Here is a 13,265-nt window from a genome sequence, read left to right as displayed (position 1 = left end):
AAAGTTAGACATCTGACTTACAATAGGCTGATTGACTGCTGATTCTGAACTATAAGAAAAAAATAAGATTTTTCTACCAGCCTTGCTTAGACTTCTTGATCAAGACATTTTTTATTTCTTTCAATAAAAATGTCAAATCACGTGTGTCAATCTTCCCTTGTTTCTAAATGCAAAAACTATTTTTTACTTCATCATTCCTTATTGGTTTATTCACAAGGCACTAACATGGGACAAAGACATTTTTTGTCACAAGTTTTACTACATTCAAGAACTGTAGTTACAGTATACTACACTGTATACAAGAAGAAAACCGAAAAAAAATAATGTGCTACATTTGGGTAAAAGTACAGTAGGAATCCATCCAATTAATGCAAAAGTGATTGGACACAGTAATAAAAGACATTCTCAACACTGTAAGAGTAAAAATCCAACAAACGCATAAAAAATAAATTCCTTGTAGGTCTGTGGTGCACAACAGATGACCCACATGTGAAACTAGATATACCTTAATACACTTTAATGCATGAATACATTCGAAGAAACATGAAGCTGATAAATGAATGGACAATATATTATGGGAATCAAAATATAACTTGCATACAGTTCTTTCACAACAGTCAACACCCACAGCTTTCTGTGACCTCAGTAGCTTCAACAAAACCTTTATTCCATGTTTTTTCACTGCTTTGCTCAGTGTGCACACTCAGTACAACACAATCGCTCCCTCGCCCTCTAACTACCTCTCATTAGAGCCCATTTTTGGAGCTGGCTGAGTGGAGAGAGAAGTCTGATCATATTAATATTCATGACAATAATTAGTATTCTGGGTCACTGAATATTCATGCTATTAGTTTGGTCTTTCTGGCTCCCTTACATGACGCGAGGAAGGGGACTGCTCTGGGTCTGAGCAGGGCAGAGTGCTCTTCGGCAGGCTGCACTGGCTTGGCTTGCGTTAACCCACTGCTGTGCTGTTTGGGTTCCAGCATCTAGAACCTAGAGAAAACCTTCCCCCGGAATGGAACAGCATAAACCAAAACTGCGCCGGCAGAAAATGCAAAAACGATGGCCAAAGGGCGACACAAAACCATATTAGAGAAGATCATTAATCACAAGTGATTGATATCCGGCCATCTGGCCACTAAGGCTTTGCCATATTTGCCATTTGCATGATGCTCATCTTTGGCAGAGGTACTGATCCCACACAACAGCCAGGGGAAAGCAGACAGGCAGTTCACAAATATGTTTCTAAAAGCAATCACATGTGAAGGCAAGCATGTGCAAAACTGCATCACTTTACCATATTAGCAAATACAGTCATGGACTAAAGTCTCCAAATACCCGACCAAACTAATGAATGCTAATTTAATATGCATAAAGGTCAAGTCAACAATGCACATCACTTCATGTGCTTCCTTTACTGTGCATTTGAATTATATATCAGCTTTATTATATTTTATTTGACTGTGGCATTAAAACTGTGTTTTGAGCCCATTCAGTGTTAAGATTTACTTAAGACAGATGGAATCCATGCGATAAAAAAGTATTAAATGACGTTTACATCTGCAGCATCTGTAATGAGCAACGTGCACGTCACGGATATCTACAAGAACCTTCACGTGAAGATAAAAAATGCTAGCTTCTTATTAAGGGACAACCAGGGGTACCGAATTCTGTGCATTATAATGCATTACACCAGGACAAAAACAGACCTTTATAGAGAACTTCTAGAAATGAGCAGCCATGCAATCAAAGCTCCCATACTCAAGCTATATTCAAATTCACAATTTGGTGATATTATCCAACAGATAAAAGACAGGGCAGGGAAAACTGCAGACGATGCAGGTATTATCAGGACCTTGTTGAGCAATCGTGCTCTACGCAGTTGAGACAAGCCTCCTACCTGTGTTCTGTGCAATCTGCAGGTTGCTCATGTCCTTGGCGAGGCCGTTGGTCTTGGGGCTGGAGACGGGGGCGCAGGCGGAGATGGCACGGGGGGGCCTCTTGCCAGGCACCTTCACAGTAGTGCGGAGCAGGTCGATCTCCTTGCCATGGACGTTCTGCATGTAGTCCTACAAGGAGGCAGAGAGACACCAACTCTGTGAGGTCAGGATGAGCTGGTGCTCCCTGTGCACACCTGATCTTGGCCTGTATTGCTTCAGAATGGCACAGCCCTACCATTTTGTACAATACAAAGCAACTGATGATGCATTTCTATTTCTTTATACTTGACAAGGCAGCAGACTGGGCCTGGCTGCAGAAGCACTACCACAGTCAGGTTTGGAGGTAAGGCGACGTCATGATTTCCAAGGAAAAGAGCAAGACAAACTGAGAGAAAAGTACAGCCGATGGAGCTTTGTCCATTGGGAAGACAGTATTCCTGTGAGATCGCCATGGAACCTTTTAATCACTTCAGTGTATGGGCTATTAAACAGAGGCGAAGGAGTGCTTTCTTGGAAAAACATCCCATGGTGAATTTATAAGACTTTCCTTTTTAAATGAGTCTCTGCAGAAGCCACAGGTCATTTCCTCCAGGAAAGACAACCATCCTGACACAACAGCAGACTTGTTTGTGGAGTTAACACATTTCAAACACAAATTCACTAAATGCAACCAATACAACAGGCATAGCTACAGATACAAACACAAGGAAGAGAGAAGAAAACTGATAAGTGGAATTAATTCTTCCTTTCAGAGAAATTAAAGCAGTGCCCATTCTTTTCTCAAAGTTAAAGCTCATCAGAAACTGCTTAAGGTCAATGTGGGGTGGCTGATGGTAGTGAATAAAGACCAGATTTTTATTTCTGGTGCCCAGTGATACACGGCACTGGAACACGGGATGAGCACAAGATACTCAGCACAGCCGCCATCTCTTCTCACACTCCCCTCTCCCTTCCCAGAACTGGTACCTGCTGCTGTGCTGTTGTTGCTCTTTGAGGCACTTCTGAAAAAATATTAACACTGCAGAGTGGTGAAACGGCGCTCCTTAAATTAACGAGGCCTGCTCCCTGATGCTCTGAAGTGCAAATATAACACCAGCCACGCGGGCCGCACTCCCTACTTCATCTGCGCTCAAATAAAAGACAATCACAGCGTCTGGCAGCAAGGACGGGCACAACACAGAAGCACTAAAAAGGATGAGGCTCTTCTTCACAGAAAAACCAGACGAAAGGGCAATTCAAAGCCAAGTGCTCTCAACGACGCCTAACAAGCCACAAGAGAGCTCTTCAGACCAGGCCCCAGAAGTGCCATCTCAGGCCCGCAACAGCCTGAAAGAGGTAATTGCATCCCGATTTGCATTTTGTGTTGTTCATCATCTGTACGTCGTAAATGGGGGAGCCTTATGGAGCTGGTATATTAAGGATTTCGTCTCTCCAGAAAAGACCAAATGTGATTTTTGGGAACGTGTTTGTGTTCAGGAGCTGGTGTGAGGACGCAGTTAGGAGTTCGTGGCCTATTGTAAAGTGGTGGTCTTGATAAAAGCTGCATGAACCTTTGCATAAAACTGTTTTAATGTTTAAATGTTTTCTGCTTTTTGGGAAGGGGGGGGGGGTGTTACTAATTATGTTGCATCTATTGCCATCCACTTAATTAGCTGCATTAATGTGATTTCTTTTCGCATAGTCAAGCAATTAAGAGCTATGATTGAGTTTCATTCAATTAGCCTCAAACAAACACTCTAATTGATGCCTCGGCTGCAGATGAGATGTGATCAGGGAAAACCTGCTAGCTGCTGAGAACACTCGACAGGGCTGGGGGGGTGGGGGTGGGAGAGGACGCGCTCATCCCTTTCGCCCTCGACAGGCAGTGGTTCGCTCGCCCTCTCCTCCCCACCACCCGGGCGCCACTCTCGTCCTCCGGTCCAGACCTTCTGCTCCACAGCCTTGAAGGCCACACAATGGCAGTGCCTCTGTCTCCTGTCAGAGCTGGGGCTTGTTCGCTGGACTACAATAAAGTGCTGCCCTTTAAAGCCTAACTCATAGAGCGAGCGACAATTTATTTCACGTCCGAAAAAGCACTGAAGACGTTTGTTTAATTGATGCACATTTTCCACCTGTGCTTGCAGGAGAATCTTCTACCACCTCTAGATTAACAAGCTAGAAACCTTCACTGAATGTGAGATTTAGCTCAGTTGTATGCACTACTGTAATGTTTACCAACTATAAAATCTATAACATCTCTAGCATTGTCAAGAGAAGGCTGTTACCAGCCTTTTACAAATATATCCCGAATTCTTTGTCAATTCAAACTTATCCTGAATGGAATGGCTTGGAATGTCTAGGAGCTGACAGCCCCAAACCTCTGGAAGTGCTGATAGGAACACACAATTAGAAGAAAACTCTAATGTGAATGTTTCCACCTTCAGTGACACATGGGGTGCTGTGAGAGCCAAATGAGAATCTTTGATGTACTCAGCTGTACTCTCTCATTGTCCATCTGTGTCTTCATTTGCCATCAAACCGAGAGCAGACAATAAGCATTTGTTAGCTCCATTGTGCCATTAGCGGCATCATTTAGATTTTAATTAACAATAACATTACAGCCCAATTCGAACTCAAGAAAGAGGGAGAAAAGATTCCATCACTTTAGGTCCTCCCCCGCACAGAATCTGTCCGTGTGTGCTAACAACGCAAGAAATACAGTAATTATGAGAGGCAGTTAGAGCATAATATTATACATCACAAACGTCAGCCATGAAAAATATGATACAGGGGTTCTATTTAATGCCATTCAATCAGTATAAGGCCTTTTAGTTAAATCCAGCAACAACATAAGAAGTCAACTGTAGTCATTCATCGACACCGGCAAAAAAAAAACAACTGCATCTCATCCATTCGCTGTGCTTGGTTTCCTGCTAAAAGGGTTTTTTTTAAATCATTAATATTTCTTAAAAATCTAAGTGACTGTTTAAAAAGCTATTCTTGTAGTATAAAAACAGATAGTTGTGGTTTGATTTACAAAGAGCAACAGTTTTAAAAGTGTTATTTAAAAAAGAGTAACAGTTAAATCTAGAACTTATTGCACTGATAAAACCAGCATAAAACTAGGAGTGTTCTTTAAGTCTTCAGGTCCAAGTATATCCAGTTCCAGTCAAGGTCCATTATCAAATGACCTGTTTGTCAGGTGAAAGACCTGTTGGTCATAATCTAATGACAGCCAATGACTGAACGTATAAGGCCCTAAGTATGCTGCAGAGTCAATGTGGAAGCTCTGGAATAAATCAATTGTATAACCTGCTTTTTACAAATATATTCCAATTAAATGTCAACTATTCAAACAAGCAATAATGTGTTTCTTCTTTTTAAACTTGGCACCAAATGCAAACAGTGATAAATATTTCTTTCAGGTGCCTGAATTTCAGCAGAAAGATTTAACCTGTACCAAGACTGTTTAGAAATACTAACCAAAGGACGGCATTCTGAGTGGAGTTCAGTCCCTCCTTGCACCCTGCGTTTCTGGAACAGATACTGGGGTATGAAGACTCTCACTGTGATTTAGAAGCTTTCCGATAAATGGACAGAAATAGGAAACAGCTGCCGTTCCATAACCAAGACGACAGATACGGACTGTTGTTTATTGTGAGCGCTATCTGGAGCTGTGTTTTTAAACTGGACACATTTAAGTGCACCCCAGCAGAGGGACATACTTAGGCGCTGGGGCCACTCCGGATTAGCCCCCAGGCCAGAGATCGGAATGGAACTAATGATCTGGAAAACTTGAACAAAAAACAATAGGAATAAGTAGGGGAGAAGAAAGTGCTGACTTGCTGTTGCTTACAGAGTTCGGAGGCGTACCAAACCCAGCAAGCCGCGGAGTCTGCAGAGCCACTCTTAATTTCCAAGCCATGAAAAACAAGCCCCGTGTGGAGGCCCGGAGCGCGAGGGAGCCGAGCCCAAGAGCCGGCTGAGCCGAAATACAGACTTGGTTCATTTAATTCACAGCTTAGCCTAATGTGCTGCTGAAGCAGCTCCCGGGCCGCAGACAGAGCGAGGCGAGGAGGCACGGCTGTGACAGGGAGGGGGGGGGGCCCTTTCTCACTGCAGCTTCTGATTATCAAAATTCTTCAGCTTTGACAAGCGCCTAATGAACACAAATCACTCTTTGATTGGCTTTTACTTACTGGCACCCGCGCAACTCAGTGACTACTCCCCCGCCAGCTACAAGGGGAAGGAGGAGGGGAAAAGAGAAACGGCGGGCAAGAGTTGGCAAAGAAGTTATAGCCCACAAAAAGCACTGGCGAGGGACATTCCCGAACTTAAGCAGGGGTGCATTTGTGACAGACAGGGAGTGAAAGAGGGGCTGGCGATAACCGCAATCGACCCCAAATGGTAAAAACCAGAATGCTTTATGAGCACACCTGATCGTCCCCAGCCCATGTCGGACCACACAGCGTCAAGTACAAAGAGGCTTTTTCCACACGTAACAGCCTTGCAGTGAGTGCAAGAAAGCACAAGGGAAACCAACAACGCAGGCCAGCCTCTCAGAGTTCTGCGGTTTAAGGACAACTGAACGTTTCTAGAAACACAAACAAGGACTCGGTGAACCGGGGAAGTTTACTCACGTGCAGGCTGGGGTGGTAGGTGAGAACGCCGTTGTCACAGAGGGTGACGTACTTCTTCTTCCACTCCTTATTCAGAGACTTGCCGCTTCTCTTCAGGAGCATCCCCTAAACGGAGGGAAAGAGTAGAACTGAAGAAGCAGCTACCTCAAAATTCAGAGACTTTGCAAAGTTTGCTATACCATTCGGTAAAGTTCACCAAAACTGGTGGTATAAAGTTCTTCTATCCTTGTTAAGGCATGGCCATGTTTTGAAGAAGTTTAAGTTAGTAGCTGTGCTAGCATGCGTAGGCTGCAAAGGAAGAGAAAAAGGTTTATTGCATGGTTAAAAGAAAAGAGAGACAACATTTCGACTGTGGAGCCTTCTTCAGGTGTGAGTCCTTAACTTTTCTTTTCAGCATGGCCATGTAACAAACACCTAACTGTTCTTCAATGCTACATTGCATCTGCATTGTATACCTTATGAAAATCAAGTTTTAAATGATGGACACCTGCTTTGATCTCCTCTAGTGCATTGATTTAAAGACAGGTGGGGCAGGATTGGAGTGATACCATCTGGGAAAGATCCATGCAAATAACACCCGCTCCAATAAACAAGACTCTAACCACAAACAAGATTGCAATTGTACCCTGGTGGTGACCTCTGGCTGACCTCTGCTGCACCTGACCCCAGGGAGACAAGGGTGAAGAGCTGCCCACTGCCCTTTGATCATAAACCACATTAAAGGTATTGGGATCACACTGGAACTGGGAGCAAGAATCATCAGATCCTATCTGAGAAGCTCTGGAATGCAGTTTCAAATCTTAAGATCTCAAAGAGGAGGCTCTCCAAACAGCGCAGTTCTGGGCTGTTAAGACAACCCTGACGTTAGCCATCAGATTTCTAACCCCCTTATAGAAATACTGCAGCCAGTCTCAGACACTGGAGCTGCTTCAGGTTACATCTCTCATTTCTGCTGTACACTTTCCAGCTAGCTCTTCACATTTTTGTAAAAAGCTACTTTATCAACAAACATATACAGAAAAGACAGAGCTGCAATATGTCATGGGCTGGCTAGCAGAGATTAGGTTACAATGGGTGGCAAAAGAATTCATCCCCTAAGCCGAATACATATCTTCCCCCTACAGACCCCAATGCCAGAATGTAAAAGATTCTACCAGGTGTGTTGTCTGTAAACATACGACAATCTGACAGGAAGTTTACTGAATCACAGCTGCAAAAAGGCTATGCTGGGCTAGCGAAATCACTGCTGTAATTGCAGAGAGAGAGCAGAAAAAAGCAAACGATTCCCCAGCAAACCCATTATTTACTAATTATTTAATTGCTCCCAAATCTTCTAAATTTGTTTGAAGGCAAAACTGCCCCAAGGTGCTAAGCAATACCTTGCATTTCATCAAAACTGACTAGTCTTGCTGAAATCATTTTTAGCAATGAGACCAAGAGAGAAAATTATCTAAAAACTGCGCAATGAAAAAGGAAAAGACAAGGAATAAAATATCCTGGAGAGGTTCCTAAAGTGTTAGCTACGCATTTTTATTTTAGTGAAGAGCTACATACAATGGGCTATTTAGTCCTTGTCCTATTTAGTCCTTTATTCAGTAAATATTGACTAGTTTAAATGTTGTTGTTTATTCTTAAAAAGTATCAATGTGTATATATTTATAGCGTACAGTAAGCACAAGCCAGTAAGAGAAGCTGTCTGATAAAAACACTCACGTCTTACAAAGCAACGTTAGGTCCAACCATAGCCCTAATAAAAGGGAATATCACTGTCTCATTGTAAAGAAAACTCACTACCCGCTAAATAAATAAATTTGGTGAACTGTGCTCAAAGATTCAATAATAACTGGCCTGCTGAGTGTCAGAGAGCCTTGAAAGTAGCTGTCTCAGAGGGACTGACTTTGCGTTGCTCCTTGGTTACTTTCAAGAAGTGCTTACCTTTCTGCGTTAAATATCTTGCAATGTTAATGTAATAAATGTTAAGCGCTATAGGAAATCTATAGCGCAGTATCTCGCTGTGCCCAGAGGCTGTGATAAAACGGCGCTCATAAATTTATATTAAAACCCTGTTCAATAGCAATTATTTACCAACAAAGATTTATTGATCCCTTTTTGGGGGCAGGGGATGGCGGTCAGTAACTGAGCCAATCAGTCACAGGCTTGGGTGGGGGGTGGGGTTGCAGGGGGCTGAGGGGGGGACCGCTGGCTGTGGCAGAATCATGTCCACCATCAAGTGCTGCCAATCGTCGTGGCAACAGCATGGGGCGCTGGTTACAAGAACACGGATGTGGTTGGGAGTTAGGCTAGGCCGGCGAGGCGGGCCGCATCCTGCTCCAGATCGATCCAGCGCCCGCTCTGTTCCCAGGCTCGGCTCCCCTGTCGGCAACCTCATCACTGCCCCATCGATTTTAACCCTTCGCAAGGCACAGGCAGGAAAACCCTGCTTTTCCTTTCATATCTGAGGAGTGGCGCTGCCTGATGTCTCCGGAAACAAAGGGGTAATTTACAATCGGTAAATTGCTGGTGAATTGTTAAACGTTTGTTTTGGTAAATCGGCTGAATGATGCACGTGTCCTCCATGACAGAAAAAAACAGCGCCTATGTGGTCTTGCCTGTCCTTTGTTGGTCTGCGAGTGGAAAAAAGAACTGGGGACTGAAAAATGCTGCAATGAACGTAGTCTCTCACCTCTGTTTGACTCGTCTACAACCAGGGTCAGCAGGTAAGATGACACATTGAGCAGCTGTAGGGTCTGGATGAACATTCATTATTTTCATTAGTGGATACAGGAAAGAACTCTGCCTCCTCTTACCCGGAGCCCTGTGACTGTTTTACTGCCGTTTAGCTTCTTATTTTCCACCTGTATTTTTTAATCAGCATCATTATCTACTGCGTGATCTTTAAAAAAGCCACACTGCAGCATTATGGTAGGATACTAATTAACTTTACCATGATCGGGGCAGTGAAGGAGACCAAATACTCTCCAAATCACAGTTTTCTGTACGTTTGGAAAGGCTTTAGAAATTCCACAATACATTAAACGGTACAGTCGTGATTGACACACCAGAATCCCCTTAAAAGATAAAAGGGAACTGGGAATGAAAGTTTTTCCTCAGGTTAAACTGATTATGACCCAACTGTGTTAAAAAAAAAAAAACTTATTTAGCCATTAAGGGCCACAGCTCTGACCATTACAGCACTCTCCTACGCAAATCAGCCCTGGATGACTGACTGTTTAACACGCGGACGCCCACACTTCATTTCAGCCAAATTCATTAGGCAAAGAGGGGAATAAAACTGTCCACTGATTAGCAATTACAGTGTATTCGCTACATGTGTCACATCGCTGGACTTGTTAAACATTAACAGTAAAGACAAGGAAAATTAATAGACACCAACAGTTGAGGGAGACAGCACGCAAATGAAGTAACAGAGGCGCTACACAGGAAACATGGGACTCCGCACCTCATAAAGAAGTAAAAGCCCTCAAATGAATTGTGTATGGCTTCACTTGCGGATACGAGCACAAATGCTAATATTCTACGTTCCTTATCGTAATCTGTAAGACACACAAAACCCTCTTTAGTGAGAAACGTTTAAATAAACTGATCATTGTTACAGTTTTGGCATGTTATTTTTAGTTAGCCTTTACTATATCCTCTATTTTTAAAGTTATTTAATCATACAATGTGTATATTAAAACAGAATGATCGTGGTTTGAATGATTTGATTTGAAGGGCTGTTAACAGATGTAACAAAATGTAAATATCATGAAGTAACATGAACTTTAAAAATACTGAAAGGAACAGCCATTCCAGTGTTCTTAGCCTCTCTGATTCAAGGTGGGCCGCTCAAGAGGAACAGGCTCTTGAAGAAAATGACACAGACAGAGACTTTCAGAACTAGTCTGTTTAAATAAACTACGGATTCATTTCAGCACTTCATTTGGCTCTCTCTTCATTTTTTTTAAAGCAACGCAGTCAAGAGCAGAGGGATGAAAGTGTACTCGGCTCCTGATGGCTCTGGATCTCGTGTGCTGCGCTGCCTGGATCTCCTCCCCTGCGTGTTCCGCGTAGACCGGCTCACTAATTGAGTCGCTCCGGCGTCTCTGTCGGACCCGGGGTCAGGCTGTCGCAGAGCCCCCGCTGCCCCGCCATCTGACCGTCGCCTCTTGTCCCACTCCGGTCGCGGCCCCTGCGTGACCCAGTTCGTCATTAGCGCCATCTCTACCGCAGGCGCGGATCACACGGCCGCCGGCTTCAAACGCACCGGAGAGACCCCAGAGCGGCTCACCTCCTCAACCAGCTCAAACAGAAAATAATTGGCTGATCTATTACCCTCTCCAGCGCCTGGCAGTCATTTGCACCACGAAAGGAACAGCAATGAGCCTCGTTGACTCGCTTGCCACTCTTGCAAAAAAAACAACACCACGTCTTTAATTGTTCTGACAATTTTCTGTACATGCTCTTATTTTGGAAACTAAGAAAATTCAAACGTTTACTACAGTTCCAGCCAACAAAGTCCCAGAAGAAAGTGAATAAAAGTTTTAAAAGAAACACTGGGAAAGTGAGCATGTAAACTGTAGCTAAGTTACCAGCCTAAATACAGCAGTACGTTAATTGCTAAAATGACCCCTTAAGACAATATCAGGTGGGTCGAATGGACATTGTCCAGACAGAGAGCCGATCTCCTCAGTGGCCCGGGCAATTTCATCAAGACACGATCGTGAGAACAATCTGCAAGGTAGACAAATCCAGCAACGGCTCAATACTAACCCCGTCCTGAAGTTGAAGCAAGTTAGTATGTACCTCAAACTAAAATGTCAAAATATTGACTATGTTCACTAAAACAAAAACAACCCCCATTCAACAAAAGCACACATACAAATTTCTGATGAGAGCCAGCTTACATCCAATTTGATCACAACCTGACAAGATGCAATATCTTCCCTGCCATGAAGGTCATTTACACTAGGGCTAATGAGGTGACAGTCCTCTGAGCCAATAGCACTGCATCCCTGTTTGCGATGAGTTTAAGATGTGGTGAGTTGGATGTAAAAACAATAACCATTCCAGTGGTGCAGTAAATAGAATATGACGAGGGCTTTAATTTTAAATGCAGAAATCAGCCAGTGGCAACAGAGCTGTCAGTGGCTAGGGGCGACCATTAATAAAGAGACAGACAGTGTTGCAAGGCATGGAGAGGGGGAATGGTGTGAAAGAAGCCCCTCCACATCCTGCTGTGCTAAACTAGCTGGCCAATTTTTCTTAAGTGTCCCTACTATTTAGGATGCAATTTATTAATTTTCCTCATCCGTCCTGGAGATGACAAGCTATCATTTTATGAGTGAGGCTAATTGAATGGCATGCTAGCCCTCGGATAGGTGTTATTTTTCATTATTTAGGTTCCAGGGCGATGACACATTAGTTGCCTCTGTTTTACCTTGAATTGCCTGACAGCTTACAAGGTCCTCTAATAGAGAAAATAATAAAGAAAGCAATTTATTTGCATTTCTTGATTCATAAAGATCAATGCACAATGGAATAAACACACTAAGTTCAGAGACACAATATTCCAAATATTGGTCTCTCAATTATTCTACTTTTACTTTCAGCAAAGTTTTCTTTAAGATCGTCCTTGTAGATGTAGGTTTAAAAAGAAAATGCCAGCATTCTAAGAACTGGAGATATCAAAAGACACTGCTCACAATCCAACAGCACCCTTTAATCGTTTTCAGTCAATTATGATTTCTCGAAACCATACTGTGCACACCCAATAGCTGCTCAGAATAATTTCTCAAAACCCATGAAAAGGCAGAGCTGCTTGCAAACTTGTAAGACATAAAAGACAAACACCTCAATCACTTTAAAAGTATAACAATACACTGTGAACAATTACTGACCACAAAACAGACATGAGCTAGTACAATAACAGCACAAGCTAGTGTTTCAAGAGGGGTAAATGAAGGTTAAGAATTGTATATTGAAGAAACACAATGCAATACTTCAGGTGTGAGGGCAGAGGAGTAGACTAGGCAGTGATGTGCACATTGCAGTTCTTAATCCATGGTCTACATCACAGTGACTTCAATCTTGAGTTCAAGACGCTCATACAAAGAAAAGTATCCTGCTACTTTTTCATACAGGATATTGTAAAGAGCACCTTCTACACTGGAATGAGGAAATAACTAAGCCATAAGCAGAAAGATCAATATGAGAAAAAAGGATTTGAAAAAAATCTTGGGAGAAAGAAAAAAGCTTGTACTTTCATTTAGTATGGGATATTGTTGTTCAGATCCTGAGAAAGGAGAGCAAATTAAAGGTTTCTTTTGTCACAGGACCCTCTCCAATGACCAGCAGCCTGTGGTTCAGTGTATGTAGGTCTGAGCACACTGTCGAGGTGTCAGTCAGAGCAGAGGGTTAAGGGGTCCTGACTGACACCTCCTGAAAGCCTGGCTCTCCTATCGCAAGACCCATCTCCACTCCCACAGGCCATTCATCATCCCTGCAGGACAGGAGCTCAGATTGTGCACACATATACCGATACACACACACACACACGTACAAGCACACACGTACTGTATACTGATACACACACACATATACTGATACACACACACATGCAGGCACACACACAGACGTATACCGATACACACACACGTATACCGATACACACACGTATACCGATACACACACACACCAATACACACAC

General features: G+C 43.1%; 1 protein-coding gene across 8 annotated transcripts in view; it reads right to left on the bottom strand.

Moving 5' to 3' along the window:
* Positions 1-13,265, bottom strand: part of agap1 (ArfGAP with GTPase domain, ankyrin repeat and PH domain 1) — a 237,197-nt gene that overhangs the window by 54,766 nt on the left and 169,166 nt on the right. For all 8 annotated transcript variants that reach the window (XM_015358506.2, XM_015358507.2, XM_006636304.3 and 5 more), the window contains 2 exons: positions 6,560-6,664; positions 1,901-2,069 (listed from right to left, as the gene is read on the bottom strand). In XM_015358506.2, coding sequence (XP_015213992.1) covers positions 1,901-2,069; positions 6,560-6,664 — 274 coding nt within the window. The remainder of the gene's footprint in view (positions 1-1,900; positions 2,070-6,559; positions 6,665-13,265) is intronic.

This window comes from Lepisosteus oculatus, chromosome 12 (genome assembly GCF_040954835.1).
Source record: "Lepisosteus oculatus isolate fLepOcu1 chromosome 12, fLepOcu1.hap2, whole genome shotgun sequence".
NCBI classification, from domain to species: Eukaryota; Metazoa; Chordata; class Actinopteri; order Semionotiformes; family Lepisosteidae; genus Lepisosteus; species Lepisosteus oculatus.
The sequence above is the reverse complement of the archived record's forward strand: the minus strand, read 5'-3'. Positions and strand labels throughout refer to the sequence as shown.